Source organism: Macrobrachium nipponense, chromosome 7 (assembly GCF_015104395.2).
Source record: "Macrobrachium nipponense isolate FS-2020 chromosome 7, ASM1510439v2, whole genome shotgun sequence".
Taxonomy (NCBI): domain Eukaryota; kingdom Metazoa; phylum Arthropoda; class Malacostraca; order Decapoda; family Palaemonidae; genus Macrobrachium; species Macrobrachium nipponense.
In genome coordinates, this window is record NC_061109.1 from 40,666,974 (window position 1) to 40,684,833 (window position 17,860).

Below are 17,860 nucleotides of genomic sequence, written 5' to 3' on the forward strand. Positions count from 1 at the left end.
CTCCAGGTTGTACATAAAACTACAGGAAACAACATGTAGTGTAACCAAAGGATTACAAGTAAGGTTCTTATAACTTTTTATTAGTTTAAGACATATTTCCAAACGTCGTTCCGGCTTACGACGATTTTCGGGTTACGACGCTTCTCAAGAACGGAACCCCCGTAGTAACCCGGGGACTGCCTGTACATGGAATATACAAAATACAGACAGTAACATATACAATCTAGATACATGAGACATGATAAAAAAAATGAATAATCAGCATTTATCCACAAAATGGCTGAAGTAGCATAAAAGACAGTAATCATAATATACTGGTAATAACAGTAATAATATTGGTGAGAAAAAAAATGCATTGAGTTATAATAGTTAGTGCACAGATTATATAACTTAAATTTAAACTAGAGACCTTAGGTGGTTACAGTAGTCAGGTCCAGAGAGCTATATACAAAAATTGAATGTAAAAAAACTTTAACTTTATAGCATTCACAGTGATAATGAAAAAGTAAAATACCAGCAATAAATATAATAATAATGACAGAATCTGCAGATGACATCTTGCCAATAGAGAGATTAAGTCCTTCAGGGGACAAAAGCCTCATTTTCCCATCTTTCCCACAATTTAGATCTTCTTGGTTCACCCCTTAGGATGCTTTGTATGAGCGAGTTGCTGCTGTCTCTCACTCGGGTTACCAGACTAGACATTGTTCGCCTTACTATGATTTTTAAATTGTCCAGGTGGTTTTCTATGAACATCTGTGTGGCGGAGTGGTAGCGGGGAGTGTTTGTGAAGTGTCTCAGAATGTCATTGTGCACAACAGTGATACATCTCATGGTCTCTCGGGTATAGTTCGTCCAGAGGAAACACCCATAGATACTGTAGTAGTACAAGCGGAAGAGCAGCAGTTTCACGTCTCGGTGACAAGGCAAACCTCCACGCAGTCATGTTGCCAGTTGCACATAGCTTACGACGCCACTGTTCAATGTCTTCCGTATCTTTTAGGTCGTCGGTGATAATGAGTCCCAAATACAGAAATTCGTACACAAATTCTAGCCAATGGTTTCCAAGGAAAATTTGTGGTTCTGCAATATGCTTAAGCGATCTTGGGAGCAGTGACATGCACTGGGTCTTGGTTTCATTGTAAATTATATCAAATTCCTCTGCATAGTGGCAGCAAGTGATGATGAGTTGTTGGAGACCTTGCACTGATGCGGAAATCAGAACCATATCATTGGCTTAACAGAGGTTGTTTATAGTTTTGTTTTTCATTGACTGACAGTGCATCCGATTGGGAGTGAGTTCAATTTGACATTCAAGGCATCTGTGTATGTATTAAACAAGTATGGAGAGAGAATGACCCATTAGCAAAGCCTGTTTAGGGAGCCGAAGGTGTGCAATAATACGTTACCCCATTTGACACAGAATTGCTGTGTGGAGAACCAGCAATATAAAATGCCAATTAGATATAGGGGTGTGCCTCTTTTATGCCTTCAGAAAGAGCTTCAGGTAGTTTACTCTGTCAAACGCTTTTCTCACATCCACAAAACAAAGGAAAACAGGAGAGGTTGATGATAGGTAGTAGTTCAGCAATTCTTTCAGTATGTAGATGCAGGTGTCGGTCGAGTGGTTTACTTTAAACCTGAACTGGTTGTCAGTGGTGTGTAGAAAGGGGAGAAGTCTCACTAGAAGAACTGACGCAAGTATCTTCGATGCGATCATTGTGATTGCAATCGGCCGGTAGCTTCCAGTGTCAGATGCATCCTTTTGCTTGTGAACTAAGAGTAGGGAGTCTGGAAGAAACTGGTGAATTATGCACGCATTGAATAGGGCAGCTAGCAAAATGTAAATTATTGGATGACAGAATTTGAAAGCCTCTGCGGGAAGACCATCATAGCCTGGCGATTTATTATTAGGTAGGCTTTTTATGGCATTGCTGATATTATCTGGCGTAATACGGTCTGCAAAATGAAATTAAATGTTGTCAGTAAGGAGGTTATCTACATCCCTATATGTAATGATGGTACTGATTACCCTAGTGTAGGCTAGGCTATATTCAAGATACAATTTTTTTCGACATATGATGGGTTTTTCGGAACCTAACCCCATTGTAAGTAGGAGAATACCTGTACTTGAATGTTAAGCAAAGAAGTGGAAGAGTTAAATATACAGGTGGTGTGGGTGATCCCATGAAAAGGGAATGTCTTTAGTATTGCTTTGAATGGCTGTTTTGCCTGAAGTGGCACTAAAGCCTTGATAAGGTAAGTAAAACTTGAAAGTTTTGTAAGCTCATGTGTACTTCATGTCAGAAATGTGTAGATAGTTACATTATTCTAATTTTTTTACTTTAGGTTTGACTGCTTTAAGAAAACATATCGTGTCGAAGGTTACTTTGGGATGTATCGTGGGTCTGGCGTTAATATTTTGCTCATTACCCCTGAAAAGGCTATTAAACTTACGGCGAATGACTTCTTCCGTCATAAACTCACGACTAAAGATGGGTAAGCATTTTAAATTCATATATACTTTTAATGTAGATTTTTTTACTTTTAATGTATATTTGTTTTTGTAATTGATAAATGTGTATATCCCACCATGATCGAATGAAATATTAACACCCTATAATAGTCCCTTTATTGTTTTTAAATGTGCTTATATTCAATCTTTGGCACCCCCCAAAAATTAATATATTGTAAAAATTAAAAAGCTCTATATAAGCTTGATACTTTTGAAGTGGCAGTTATCTTTATTGAAACTTACATAGAAGAAAGTTCCCTTTCCAATAAGAATGATGATGATAATGATGATAATAATAGTAGTCGTAAGTTTTATTAAACTTGCATGTTTCATTGCTTTGTGTTAAAAGTTTTGTCACACGTTTTGCGATATATCAAGGAGGAAAGGTATGAGTGGTGGTATTTTGCAGTAATCCCTTGCATCACATGGCTCTGAAGTTGGTGATGACAGCTTACTCGTTTGATTTTTCTATTTAATTCTAGGAAGCTCCCTATTTTCCGAGAAATGGCTGCTGGAGGCTTAGCTGGGCTTTGTCAAATTGTGGTAACAACACCAATGGAACTTTTAAAAATTCAGCTGCAAGATGCTGGTCGAGTAGCTGCTCAAGCAATGGCTAGTAAGTAGAGCAAATATCAAGTATTTTTACAAAGTATGATGAATAATTTTTGTAAGTAGGAAGGGTGTGAGTAACTTAGAGTAACTTAATATTCCTCATATCTTGTATTCCATTTCAGCTTTCTTGGTAACACTGTTTTGTTATGAGAAGGTAATTTTTGTTATACTTTATTCAGTCAAAAGGTTTTCCTTGTAAGCTGATATTTAAGATACTTCAGATGATTATTAGTTGTCTTGCCAAAATCTTCCTTAGTTGTAAGGAGTTCAGATACTGTACTTCTGTTTTATAAATGTGGTACTGAATTATTGTTTTTGAATTTGGTAATTAGGGCAATAATTGTTTGTAATGTGTCTCGCATGGTAATTAGGACAATAATTATTTGTAATGTGTCTTGCATTTCTGGAGTAATAAAAAAATTGCTGTCAAAATCTTTGAAATACTAGACCAGCTGTATCCTATCCATTTACAAGCTGTGAGACACTGTTGGCCGAGAGGTCTTAAGCAACACTGCTGAGTAGTTTATACTCTTTACATTACCTGTTGAAGTTTTCAGTTTGCAGGTGTGTCAACTTCAGAAAAGTTTATTAAATAGTAAAGTCAATGAACATGAATGAATCATAGAACCAGGTATTTTTCAAATAAATGAACTAAAAAAGCTACAATAACTAATATGTTGTAGTAGCCAAAGCCACAATAATTAATGCTTTGAGATAGTCTAACGTACTCAGCACACCAGCAAAACCAGAGCTATCAATTTGTGATATTGCAATCTTAATTTTTTTTATTGCTAGACAAAATTGGTGAGCATTTTCATAGTTGTTGTATCTTCATTGCCGGTGAGTTTGGTATCATGCAAGGCCTTCAGAGCATATGAGACAATCCAAAAACCCTAGAATGGTAGTGATCGATCATTTTCGCTATTTTTATTTTATTTTATTTATTTATTTATGTTTTATTTATTTATTTATTTATTACTTTTTGCTCCCAAACCGTAGGCTACACTTTTTTCTTGCCGATACAGTATTTCTCTCTGTATACAATAATCAATGACAACCTTCATATTGCTTTCCTAACAAATTTGCATGAAATGTCTCGATATTCATTGGATAGGGGGCATCCTTAACTTAAGCACTTCAGTTGTAGTTATGTAAGCTCACAAATACAACCCTGTAGCAGACAGCTGAATGCCCATTTCAGTCTTATGCTATAGAGTTGTATTTGTTAGCACGAGCTACAGCCAAAGTGCCTTTCAATATACTGTGCTTTCAAAATTTATGCCTCAGTTAGTGCTGCCCCTATCAATTTAATAAGTAATGTCATGCATTCTTACTGTTAAGAAGCCAATATGAAGCTTGTCATTTGTTATTGAGTATACAGATTTGCCTGTGGTGAAAAATATGTCCATTTGGTTCATTGCAGAAACTTACTCCTATCCAGCCTATTACTCATATAATAGCTGTTTATTCTCTGAAGTCCGACAGAATCTCTAAAAATTACGACCACGTAGTGGGAGTTGGGTGGTTAGTACCCATTCCTGCCGCTGGGAGGCGGTATCAGGAACCATTCCCATTTTCTATCAGATTTCTTCTGTCGCCGGTGTCGTAAACATCTGTTTACACACCTCCGCCTCAGGATTTTGGAAAAAAACAAAATTTTCATTTGCTTGAGTATCCTCTTGACTTTTGGGTTTTTTGGTCTTGGGATCGATAGCTTGGCAATACGCGACTTTAGACTGTTTTGAATTTGGCTTAGTTTTTTTCCTTAAATATGTCTGGATGTAGTTTGGCTAGTGCCAGGGTGTGTTCGAAAGTGGAATGCAAGGTTAGGCTACCAAAAGCCTTGGTTGATCCTCACACATTGTGTAAAGGGTGTAGGGGGCAAGAGTGTAAATATGATTTGCGCTGTAATGAGTGTGAAAGCTTGGATGATTTACAATGGAAGACGTATGAAATCCTACGTAAATAAGTTAGAATGTGATAGGATCAGGAGGTCTTACTCCAGGAGTAAGTCGGGTAGCAGACAGGAGGGTTCTAATGTATCCCCTTCTAACCCTCCTTTAGTTATTTCTTTTGTGTCTCCTAACCCCGTATTGTTGCCTTCCGGGCCCTCAAGTGGTGTCTGCGTAGGGGGTAAAAAAAAATGCCCTTTCGCTTATCCTGGATTCATTGAAGATGCTTGAATCTAAAGTGCTTTCACTTGAAAACAGGCAAAATAAGTGGCAGTGATAGTGACCCGAGTGAAGTGGAGGGGGCGTCAGATCGGCCCTATAGTGCCTTTAGGCTGGGACCTCTGCCGGACTCCCAGGACTCAGGGAGAGGGCATGTCGAAGGCCGAGGAGGGTTACGGGGACCCCCACCGATCTGACGTCCCTTTCAGCAGTTCCTGTGGACGCTTCCCAGGCTGCTAAGGAGCGTGCTCGAGCACGTATCCTGAAGGATTGTTTCTCGTCTTCCGACGCATCCTCCCCGCGCAAGGGGTGGGAATCTCGTCCGGATTCGCGACCTTTGAAGGGGACTCTTCAAGATCTTGATGCTTCACGTCATGCTATGTCTGAGTGGCATTCTTTTCCGGAAAGCGTAGCTTTTCCGCCGCCCCAGAAGAAGTATAGGACGTCATCTGATGATGAGCGCCGCGAGCGCCCCAGTCGCTCTAGAGCCAAGGCTGTTCCTGGGAGAAGGAAGAAGCGTCCCCTCGCCCCTCTCCTCACAAGCGCAGCTCGTCTCTGCGTAAGGAGACTTCTCAGACGGAGATCATCATTGCTATGCAACGGCAACTGGACGCTTTTACTTAAGCAGAAGGAGACGGTCCTCGTCGCAAGAAAGACGATAGACTTCCGATCAAGAGAACAAGGCCAGGCACTTTTTCCAACTGGCTTCCTTATTTCGTCCCCGTCTCGAATAGTTTCGCCCTCTAGACTTCGTTCTGCTCCCCAGGGTTCGTCTAGAGGTGACGTTAGACGTCAGGTTAGAGAGAGATCTCCTTCAGCTCTCTCTCTTCTCGTCGAGAGGGGACGCTCAGGCGTTCCGACTTCGACGCTTCTGCTGACGACGAGTTTGTAGCTGTCAGATGGACTTCTATGCATTCTGCCACCCCTCTTAGACATGAGAGTGTCGAACGCGCAATGGTACACTGAGTAGGGTAGCTGATCAAGCTTTCTTCGCGGGACGTTCGTCAATGGATCGCTTCACGGGATGTTAGAAAAGTCGCTACGATGGACGCTCCTTTGGACGCTTCGCTGGACGCTCGGTTTTGGACGCTGATTGGATCTTTGGACGCTCGAAAGGACGCTAGGTTTGGATGCTCAGATGGACGTTAGTAGACGTTGTAGTAAGAGCTCTGTGGACGCGAATGTGGAAGTTCGCTATCACTCGGATGTTGTTCCCGAGGCTTTGGCTGACGCTTCAACGTCACCTTCTTCTTCACGTTCGCCTCTAAGGGTGATTCCTGATCCTGTGACTGTTAAGGATCCGTTACCCTCTTCTTCTCGTCATCGTTCGGATAGGAGACTTGGAGCGAAAGGACTTGTGCCTCTTCCTTCGGATTTTCACTCGGGTAAGGAAGAAGGAGAACTTATTGCGGTCTTCTGAGGATGTTGACGAAGAACAACCTGCTACGTCTGCTTCGTCAGATTACCAAGTTTTGGCACGGCTACTTCGTGATTCGTTTGGGGATACTTTCCAGCCTGCTGCCCCTCCTTCTCCTCCTTCACAGTTTTCGTCGTCGAAGACAAGCAAGACTCCAGGGTTCGTGAAAATGAAGACGTCTTTGTCTACTAGAAGAGCTTTCCGGAAGGTTACGCCTGGATGGAGTCTAGGAAAGCAAAGGGAAGGACTACTTTCGCCCTGCCTCCGTCTAGACTTAGCGGTAAGGCAGGGATGTGGTATGAAGCAAGCGAGGAATTAGGATTGAAGGTTCCTACGTCTGCTCAAGGTGATTTCGCCACAGCTTGTGGTTGATGCCTCAAGGAGGGCCCCCTTTTAGCCTCAGCTAAAGTGTCATGGACGACTTCCGAACTGGACCATCTTTTGAAGGGACTGTTTAGGTCCTTAGAGGTCTTCAACTTCTTAGACTGGTGTCTTGGAGCTTTAGACAACCAGTCTCGTAAGCCAGACTCGATCAGCTTGGGGGAGCTGTCCAGTGTATTGTCATGCATGGACAAGGCCGTCAGGGATGGCTCAGAGGAGTTAGCCTCTATTTGTTCCGATACGTAATACAAACCCTCGGTCCTTTAACAATAGGAAGTAGCTAGCGGCAGCTGGAACGGTCGTAAGCTTCGAACAAGGGGGGGGAGAACGGTAGTTAACTGCTGTCCGATCGTCGCGCGCCGCGCGACTGGCAGGTAAACAAATCACTTTTGCTTTCGGCCGTGTGTGGGAAGGACGTGTTCGTCATCGCTCTGCCCGCTTTGTCGTTTGCTTTAGATTTTTTGAGTATTTGCCCTCTCTTTCTGTATAAATCAGAGTGACTGTAAGTACTTGTACATTTCTTTATTGATCTTGCAATGAGTGAGGAAGAAATGGAGATATCACCGCGCCCTCCAGTCGCCCGTAGAGTGTGTCCCGGGCTGGAGGGGCGTAGATGTGGGGGTTTTAGGTCATTTGTTGATGTGGACCCTCACGAGGTTTGTACTCGTTGTCGGGGGCGAGAGTGCTCCCGCAACGAGCCCTGTGTCATATGTATGAATTGGTCCGAGGCGCAGTGGGTGCTGTACGAGGGCAGGAAGAGACTTAGGCCGCCCAAGAAGTCATCGGAAAGTCCAGTGACTCCTTTGGTAACGGACACTTCGTCCTCGTTCTGCCCCCCCGGCCAGCCCCCACGTTCACGCCCTTCCCCTGCGGGGGGGGGGGTAGCGGAGTCCTTCTCCTCTCTCGATCCGTCGAGTGTGGATGAGGGCGCCCGCTACCCGGACGTACAGCTGTACTCGGGGTCTTCCGTCCGCTCTGGGGGGGGTGTTTCTCCCCCCAGGCGCGAGGAAGCCCCTCTAACTAACCCGACTGTTGCTTCCGCAGGTGTGCCATCAGCGAAGGACGACCTGGGACAGGTGTGGGAGTCGCTGGGACTGCAGGGAGTGCCCAGCATCCAAGGGTTGATTCAGCGGTTGGCGGGGTCGGCAGTGGTCACTCATGGTGCGGTGACCACTACTACTACCACAGTGACGACACCAGCATATGAGATGCCACCGCATCTGGTGTATACGCCTCATATAATGTCGGTGACACCCACGGCGGCTATACACCCATGCTGCCGTGCCAAAGAGGACGGTGCCACCACCACCTGGATTCTTTGCTTTGCCGACCCCGGACTTCCGCTGCCCAAAGAGTACCCCCCTGGACCTGCCGCCAGTGCCACGGATGACGGTAACTGCCGACAGGACGCCTGGCTCTCCCGTGGTACCTGCCGTGCCTGCCGTACCTGTTGCCGTCCCAGCTACTCTTTCCTTTTCAGATCAGGGGCCTGCACATTCTCTTTCAGATGTTCCTGCCGTTCCTGCTGTTCCCGGACCTGTTCCTGTTGTTCCTGCTGTTGGTGGCGCTGTCACAGTCTCAGGTCTTTCCGGACAGGTGCAGTCGGGCCCTGTTGCTTCGGCAAACTGCCCCGGCTCCCTCCTGGATGGAAGACCTGACGGTCTGTTCTGCGGAGCCAGGCGAAGAAGAAGAGGAAGAGGAAAGAAGGTGTCGTCGTCGTCTTCATCGTCTTCTTCGTCGTCTGCTGCCTCTCCTTCCCCTTCGACTTCTAAGGCTAAACAGCCGAAGAAGAAGAAGGGTGCCTCCTCCCCCCCTAAGAAGACTCCTTCGGGATCTTCTAAGGGCCCGGCTCGCTCAGGCGAGCTGGGGAGCTCTTCTGCTGGTCCTCCTGTTCCTTCGGGAACGGGGCCCGTCGCTTCTTCTGCAAAGAAGAAGTCGACGGGGACCAGAGGTGCACCAGCCTCGGCTGGTGCGTCCTCACCTGGTGCTAGCGGTTCTGGCCGCTAAACCAGGTTCCGTCTCGGCCGCTTCGTTCGGTTCGCGAGAAGCACCGAGTGGACGCTCTTCCAAAGAGGACCGTCCAGCCAAAGTTTTGACGCCCGAGCTCGCTCGCCGTCAAGACAGCGGCGTCGGAGCAGAAGACTGGCGAGAGTCGTGCACACGACTCTCGCCCAGCCAGTCACGCTCTCGCAAGCGATCAACTGGCTGCTCGGGCTGACGTGATGGTCGCTGACCGGCCACGGGTTGAGGCGAGGAAGGAGTCCCCACGGCCGCCGGTACCAGCCACGGCTGGTACCAGCGGTTTTGCCGACGCGCAGAGAGGACGCTGGCCGGTCTCGACGCGACCAGAGAAGCCTAGCAGGTCACCCGTCCGCCGCTCCCGATGGGACCCGGGGGGCGGAGCGGAGACCAGCGGCAGCTCGCGCCTGACGCTAGAGACGGTCTCGACGTTCTCAGCCGAGCCAATCGCCAGGCGAGCGGCAAGGCTAGGCCTGCTGCTCGACCGTCACCGCGGGTTGACGATCAGCAGCAGCCCTCCACGCACGCTGGTCCTGCCAGCGAGCGAGGGGGGGATGGGCGGGAGTTCAGGTTCTGTCCGGCCTCTCCGTACCTTCAACCTCCTCGGGCTATACCGGGAGGAGCGAGGTACCGAGGAGCGATCACGAGAGGTGCGCCGCTCGTGACCCAGCTATGACGCCGTACGGAAGGTCAGGCACGGTCTTAGGGGACCGACCAGAACGTACGCGCAAGTAGTTGGAGGCGACCGTCAGGGATCTGTCGCTGTTCCTCCTTCTGAAGGAGGAGTATCGAGGGATATGCTCTTGCTGGAGGGACTGGACGGTCCTACTCCACAAGACGCTGTAACGCCTGAGATACAGAGGAACTTCGCAGAGGTCATTAAGCTGATGCGTCTGCATAATGACCTTGCGGAAGGATCGCCGCTACCACCAGCAGAGCCCACGTCCCGGCTCGAATCATTTTGGGGTCCCAAGAGGGAGCCCAAAATGATGGTGGGGTTGCCACGATCGGAGCTTGCGGACTCGGTCCTGGATCAGGTGGAGAATCTCGTCTCAGGACGGGAGGACTCGCTAAAATCCGGACGGTCCTCTAAGCTGCTTCCTCCTCCTCTACAGCGGCAGAGGCGATTTTACGTGCCTTCGGAAGACCCGATACTGCCGAAACAGGTTAACCCGGAGTTAGCGAGGCTGACTCCAGGTGTGTCCCTGCAGCAGCTCCTGTCGGAGAACCTATGGTTCTCGCAGCAGGAGGCACTTGCCCTGGAATCTACCGCTATGGCAGCATTCCAGAGGCAGTTTTCCTGGTGATTTGTGGTCCCTCACAATATCCAAAGTAGCGGCGGCTCTGGGAGTTCTGCTCTCGAAGACGACGCTTCTTTCAGGAGACTGTGCCAGTCTGGAGGAAGAGCAATCTCTTACCTCGCCCATCAGACTGCTAACCTGTGGGCCAACTTGGTTCTTCGACGTAGGGACGCAGTCCTTACCCGAGTGGACAAGGGGGCCGGGCGTGAGGCGGGCACTCGGGCTACGAAATGGACCTCTTAGGAGTTCCCCAGCTCTCTTTCCTGGAGAGATGGTGGACGCTGCGGTGGAACGGCGGCGCAACTGACGAGAGTGACCGCTAGTCCACCAGGCAGTCTCGAAGGTTTCTGGGCAATCTCGAGTAACTGCGGCCAAACCAAAGAGCTTGGCTAGCGCTTCCACGGCGGCGAAGACGGTTGCACCGTCCAAACCCGTGTGAAGACTCCAGTTGTTTCAACTTCTGCTAGAGGAGGCCGCAACCAGCCCTCCTCCCAGCCCTCCTTTCCCACGGAGGCTGCTGGAAAAGAAGTCGAAACGAGGGGGGGACGAAAACGCTAGGGACGGCGTTTTCCCCCTCACCTGCTCGCCGGAAGGGGGGGTTGTGCCTAGAGAGCCATTGGGCGACTTGGCAGCGCTACCGGCGCCGAGAACTGGATAGTAGACGTCCTTCGGGAGGGATATCTACTACCCTTCGAGTCTCGGCCCCCCCTCATCTCCAAACCGGTCCATCTACAGACCTATGTCCGGGGATCAGCAAAGGACAACGCTCTTCGACAGGAGATCAAGACCATGCTGGCGAAACGAGCTGTTTAGAAATCGTGGAGGACCAGTCACCGGGCTTTTACAGCCGCCTCTTCCTAGTGGAGAAGGCATCGGGGGGCTGGCGTCCGGTGATAGACCTCTCTCCCCTGAACCGCTTCGTTCGCACGACGCGGTTCACGATGGAGTCGGCACGCTCAGTGCTCGACTCGATCAGGGGGAACGATTTCATGCTTTCAGTGGACCTGAAGGACGCGTATTTTCAAATACCCATCCATCAGTCCTCCAGAAAGTACCACCTCCGCTTCATCTTCGACCGGGACTGTTGTGTACCAATTCAGGGCACTTTGTTTCGGTCTCTCAACCGCCCCACAGGTGTTCACGCGAGTGTTCACTCTGGTGTCGGCTTGGGCCCATTCGAACGGGATACGTCTGCTGAGGTATCTCGACGATTGGCTAGTCCTGGCGAGCTCCCACCGCTCGCAGTTGCTACAGGACAGAGATCGACTCCTCAAGTTTTGTCGCGATCTGGGGATCGTGATAAACTACGAGAAGTCCGACCTCGAACCCAAGCAGAAGATGAAGTACCTGGGTATGCTGATAGACACGGTAGCAGGGACAGGTCTTTCCCGCAGACTTGCGTATCAGCAAAATTCAAGGGAGGCAGCCGGCCGGTTCCTGTCTCGGCAGGAACAGGCAGCACAGCAATGGCAAGTCGTGATCGGCCATCTGTCGTCACTCGAGAAGTAGTCCCTCACGGGCGTCTTCACCTGCGGTCTCTCCAGTGGAGACTAAGGGAGAGTTGGTCTCAGGCCAAGGATCCTCCTTACTTTCCCGTGGCTATCACGGACAAGGTGAGGCAGGACCTAGCCTGGTGGCTCGACGACAAGAACCTCTTAAGAGGAGTGCCCATACGCACTCCCCCCCAGGAGATGCTTCTGTTCTCAGACGCATCGACCGAGGGATGGGGCGCACACCTGGAGGAGTTGCTGACTGCAGGTGTGTGGGACCATCACGAAAAGCACCTTCACATCAATGTCCTGGAACTCAAGGCGGCGTTCAACGCTCTCCAAGAGTTTCAGGACCGCTTGGTGGGACACTCAGTGGTGTTGATGTGCGACAACACCACAGTAGTGGCATATGTCAACAAGCAGGGGGGGCTAGTGTCTCTTTCCGCTCCATCAGTTGACGGTGCAGGTGCACGAGTGGGCCACGGCTCACTCGATAGAGCTGTCAGCACGCTACATTCCAGGCAAGAGGAATGTAGTAGCAGACAAGCTCAGCCGTCGGATCAGGTGATAGGGACCGAATGGTCTCTACACCAAGACGTGGCGGAAAGGCTCTTCAACCTGTGGGGGCGACCGGTCTGTAGACCTGTTCGCCACCCGGCACAACAGAAAACTTCAGGTTTTCTTTTCAGCTGTGCCGGACCCATGGGCAGCTGCAGAGGACGCTCAACACCCCTGGGACAACCTCTTCGCTTACGCCTTTCCTCCCTTCTGTCTGATTCGGAAAGTGATCAGTCGAGCGCTGGTCACTCCCAATCTCAGAATGATCCTGGTGGCTCCCAAACGAACCACAAGCCGTTTGGTATCCGGACCTGCTGGCTCTTCTTGCGGACGCACCGAGAGAGCTACCCACTTGGCACAACCTTCTAGCCCAGCCACACAAAGTAGAACGGTACCACAAGCAGTCCAGTCCCTTCAACTTCACGGCTGGATGTTATCCACCATCTCTTGCGAACGAGAGGCTTTTTATCTGTAGCGCAGCAACAGAGATGGCTGGACACGTCCGACAGTCCTCTGCAGCTGTGTACCAGGGAAGTGGGCCGTCTTCTGTGGTTGTGTCGTAGACAGGGTCTGTCTCTCTCAGAGCCACTCTTCAGCAGGTAGCGGATTTCCTCGTGTTTCTTCGCGAGAGAAGCTCCTCTCAGTACCACAGTTAAGGGATATAGAGCCGCCCTGGCCCTCGTCCTAAAACTGAGGGGACTGGACATCTCGAATTCGTTCGAGATATCCTTGCTATGAGGAGCTTCGAAAGGTCTTGCCCACCCAGGGAACTCAGGCCCCCTGCGTGGGATGTGACTCTCGTACTTAGGAGTTTGACTCGAAGACCCTTCGAGCCACTCCGAGAGTCGTCAGACAGGGATCTGACCCTCAAGACCCTCTTCTTGTTTTTTTTTTTGCTGGCCCTGGCATCGGCGAAGAGAGTAGGGGAACTACATGGCCTTTCTTATGATGTTAAACATACCAGAGGCTGGGATCTGTGACGCTCGATTTCGTCCCGAACTTCGTAGCTAAGACTCAGAATCCGTCGATCCCTGACGACAGGTTCGAGCTTTCACGATCCCCTCCCTCCTGGACTTCACCGATAACGATGCGGATGAGATGCTGCTTTGTCCTGTGAGGGCGCTACGGCGCTATCTGAAGAGAACTCGACATCTCAGGCCTGAGTGTCGACGCCTCTTCGTTAGCACTGGGGTTACCAAGAAAGAAGTCTCCAAGAACACGCTTTCTTTCTGGCTGCGTGAGGTGATCAGGAGAGCGGTACGAAGCTAAGATGGTAGCGACGACATCCGTACGCTCCGTCCGAGAGCCCACGAAGTCAGAGGTATCGGACCCTCCTTAGCGTTCCGTAAGAACTTCTCCATGGCGCAGGTCCTGAAGGCAGGTGTCTGGGCCAACCAGACCACCTTCACGTCCTTCTACCTTCGGGATATTGCCCACAATCCTTGGATACTTTTTTCCTTGGGACCTGTGGTGGCTGCTCAACACGTTGTGTAAGCTTACCCAGCACCCGAGCAGGCAGAACAGCATCGATTCTGGTATGACTGGGAGAATGAATGCGTGAATGAGAGATGACTGGCTTCTCTTCACATCTTTTTCTACCTCTACCTGTGGGCAGAGGATACGGTCGTTACCTTGCTGGAAGGGAGTCAGATGCAGGTAAGCTATTCAACAGAGCTCCATCCTACCTCTTTAACTAGAGATAGGAGTAAATATCCACCACTTTCTCCAACAAGGGGGAGAAAGTGGATGCCGACATGAGACAAACCCATTACTTTACATTTGCTCATGTAAAGGAAAAAGTTTCTTACAATGCTGGTACAAAGAGATACTCTTGCCTCTCTCTTAGTACTCGGCCCAGAGGTACTGACCATTGATCCTGCGGTGCACACCCGATCAATCGGACAGAGGCTTGGATCCCTCCCTCGCTCTTACGACCAGGGAGGCATTCCAGGGATGGACGAACACCAGTCTGTTCATCAAAAAGACTCAGATTCCTCCCACCAAGAAGTGAGTCTTCCTATTGTTAAAGGACCGAGGGTTTGTATTACCGTATCGGAACAAATGACAATTTGTCGAAAATTGCATTTTTCCTAACTATACAAACCTGAGGTCCTTTAACATATAGTCCCTCCTCATGCCACCCCTCACTCTGCGTATTTTGCATGGGCCAAAAGCAAAAGTGATTTGGCGCGACGATCGGACAAGCAGTTAACTACCGTTCTCCCCTTGTTCGAAGCATACGACCGTTCCAGCTGCCGCTAGCTACTTCCTATTGTTAAAGGACCTCAGGTTTGTATAGTTAGGAAAAATGCAATTTTCGACAAATTGTCATTTTTCAGCAGGGGTGCTGAAGAAAAGGTCGCTTTATTGCAACTTTGTGGCTAAGTCTGTCTCTCCCGCACAGAGGACAGAACTTTTGTATGCTCCCTTCTCGAGTCATCTCTTCCCCCAAGCTATGGTGAAGGATCTGGCAGTTAGTCTTCAAGAGAAAGCCACGCAAGACCTGTTGGCTCAGTCTTCGAGACGTCCGGGCTGGCCCTTCAATGTCTTCAGGAGCCCAACCGTTTAGAAAGCAGAAGCCCTTTCGTGGAGGGACTTCCGCTAGATCGTCTCCCCGAGGAAGAAGCCTTCCTAGAGGTAGAGCCCCTTCCAAGTCTACGGGGCAAGAAGTGACAGATCGTTCCTTCAGCCACCGGTAGGAGCCAGGCTGCAGTTGTTTGCAGAAGCCTGGAGAGAAAGAGAGGCGGACACCTGGTCTCTCGACGTCATAGAGAAGGGTTACAAGATCCCTTTCATAAAGCCGCCCCCGTTAACTTCCACTCCCAGGGACTTGTCCCCATCGTATCCTCAAACAAAACGGAGGATACTTTTCGACCTGCTCGAGCAGATGCTCGAGAAACGAGCAGTGGAACAGGTTTTAGACCTGGCAACGCCAGGATTTTACAACAGATTGTTTCTTGTACCGAACAATCGGGAGGGTGGCGGCCGGTCTTGGACGTAAGTCGTTTCTAAACCTCTTTATAGAAAAGCAGAGGTTTCAAGATGGGAGACACCTCAGTTCAGTTCTGGGGCCTTAAGACCCTGGAGATTGGATGGTATCACTCGACCTACAGGACGCCTACTTTCACGTCCCGATACATCCCCAATCGATGAAGTACCTTCGGTTCATACTGAAAGGGAAGGTCTTTCAATTCAGGGAGGGCTCTTTGTTTCGGACTGAGTACGGCCCCTTTTATCTTCACCATCTTAATGAAGAACGTGGCGAGGTGGCTCCATCTTTTCCAACATCAGAATCTCGCTCTATTCTGGACGATGGCTCATACGAGCCTCCTCGCAGACCCAAGTGCCTGAAGGACATGCAAACGACTCTGTCTTTAGCTGCGGTCCCTGGGACTTCTGGTGAAACTTCGAAAAGTCACATCTGACCCCAACACAGTCCATCGTGTATCTGGGGATTCAGATGGATTCAGTGGCTTTTCGGGCTTTTCCGTCCCAGGAACGTCAGCAACAAGGCATAGAAAAAGTGTCAGCCTTTCTAGGGAAGGATTCATGCTCGGTGAGGGAATGGATGAGTCTGCTGGGGGACCATTTCCTCGCTGGAGAAGTTTGTTTCCCTGGGGAGGCTACACCTCCGACCTCTTCAGTTCTTTCTGTCGGACAACTGGACAGACAAGGACAACTTCGACATGAAGTTAAGCATCTCGGAAGAGGTGAAGAACCATCTAAGATGGTGGCTCGATCCGTGGAAGCTGTCAGAGGGCATAACCCTCAAGCTTCCAGGAACCCCGACCTAGTGTTGTTCTCCGACGCGTCATCCACGGGGTGGGGAGCAACTCTAGGGGGGGAGGAAGTGTCAGGTACCTGGAGAGGGGTAACAGGTAACCTGGCATATCAACTTCAAAGAGCTGGCAGCGGTTCAATTAGCGCTCCAGTTCTTCCAGAACAAAGTCTCCGTCGTGTAGTTCAAGTCAACTCGGACAACACACAGCCCTGGCATACTTGAAGAAACAAGGAGGAACACACTCTCGCTCCCTGTTCGCTCTAGCGAAAGAGATTCTACTTTGGGCAAAGGAGAGAGAAGTCACGATATTGACAAGGTTCATTGCCGGAGTAGAGAACGTCCGGGCAGATCTCCTCAGTCGACAAGGACAGTTATTGCCGACAGAGTGGGACCCTCAATCAAAGACGTATGCCAGGAGCTGTGGGGTCCTTTGGGGATGTCCCTTAGTGGACATCTTTGCAACATCAAGGACGGCGAGACTTCCCCTGTATTGCTCCCCGGTTCTCGATCCGGGAGCAGTAGCAGTAGACGCCCTTCTATGGGATTGGACGGGCCTAGATCTCTACGCTTTTCCCCCCTTCAAGATCCTGGGGGAGGTGATGAGAAAATTCGCAGCATCGGAGGGGACGAGGTTGACTTTAATCGCCCCCTTTTGGCCCGCAGCGATCTGGTTCACAGAGGTGATGTTTTACCTGGTGGATTATCCGAGATCTCTTCCGTTAAGGAGAGAATCTACTCAAACAGCCCCACTTCGAGAGGTACCACAAAAACCTCTCCGCTCTGAGTCTGACTGCGTTCAGACTATCCAGAAGTTGGCCAGAGCGAGAGGTTTTTTCGAAATCAGTGGCTAAAGCTATCGCCACCGCGAGAGACCATCATCAATCGTGGTTTACCAATCGAAGTGGGCAGCCTTTAGAAGTTGGTGTAAGAGAAAAGGAGTTTCCTCTACCACTACCTCTGTGAGCCAGATCGCCGACTTCTTGCTTTATCTTAAACAAGATCTGAAGCTTGCCGTGTCAACCATTAAAGGCTACAGAAGCGTCTTATCTGTAGTTTTTCGCCATAGAGGTCTTGACCTCGCTAATAACAAGGATCTCCATGATCTATTGAGAATCTTTCGAGACGACCAAGGTGCCGCTACCGAAGTTACCTTCGTGGAACCTGGATGTGGTCCTCAAATATTTAATGTCAAATCGCTTTGAACCTCTTTACTCTAACGTCTCTACGAGATTGACGAAGAAAACTGTATTCCTAACTGCTCTGGCGACGGCAAAGAGTTAGCGAAATACAGGCTATTAGTAAACACGTCGGCTTCAAAGGGCATAATGCGGTCTGCTCTTTGGGTATGTCGTTTCTAGCCAAAAACGAAAACCCTTCCAATCCGTGGCCTAAAACGTTCGAGATCAAGGGTATGGCAGAGATCATGGGTCAAGAGCCAGAAGAGTCCTGTGTCCTGTTAGGGCTCTATTAGAGAGTATCTTCGTAGAACGAAGGATTGTAGAGGTTCTGCAGAGAACTTATGGTGTTCGGTCAAGAGACCAAACATGCCCATGTCCAAGAATGCTCTGGCATTCTTTTTAAGAAACACCATTAAGGAGGCGCACTCTTCTTGCAA

The 17,860-nt window shown here is 49.3% G+C and overlaps 1 protein-coding gene across 1 annotated transcript in view; it reads left to right on the forward strand.

Moving 5' to 3' along the window:
• The window catches only part of LOC135217581 (mitochondrial glutamate carrier 1-like), an 86,659-nt gene that overhangs the window by 57,584 nt on the left and 11,215 nt on the right, over nt 1–17,860 (forward strand). Inside the window, exons 5-6 of the mRNA XM_064253547.1 lie at nt 2,350–2,499; nt 2,998–3,131. Of these exons, the coding sequence (XP_064109617.1) occupies nt 2,350–2,499; nt 2,998–3,131 (284 nt within the window). The remainder of the gene's footprint in view (nt 1–2,349; nt 2,500–2,997; nt 3,132–17,860) is intronic.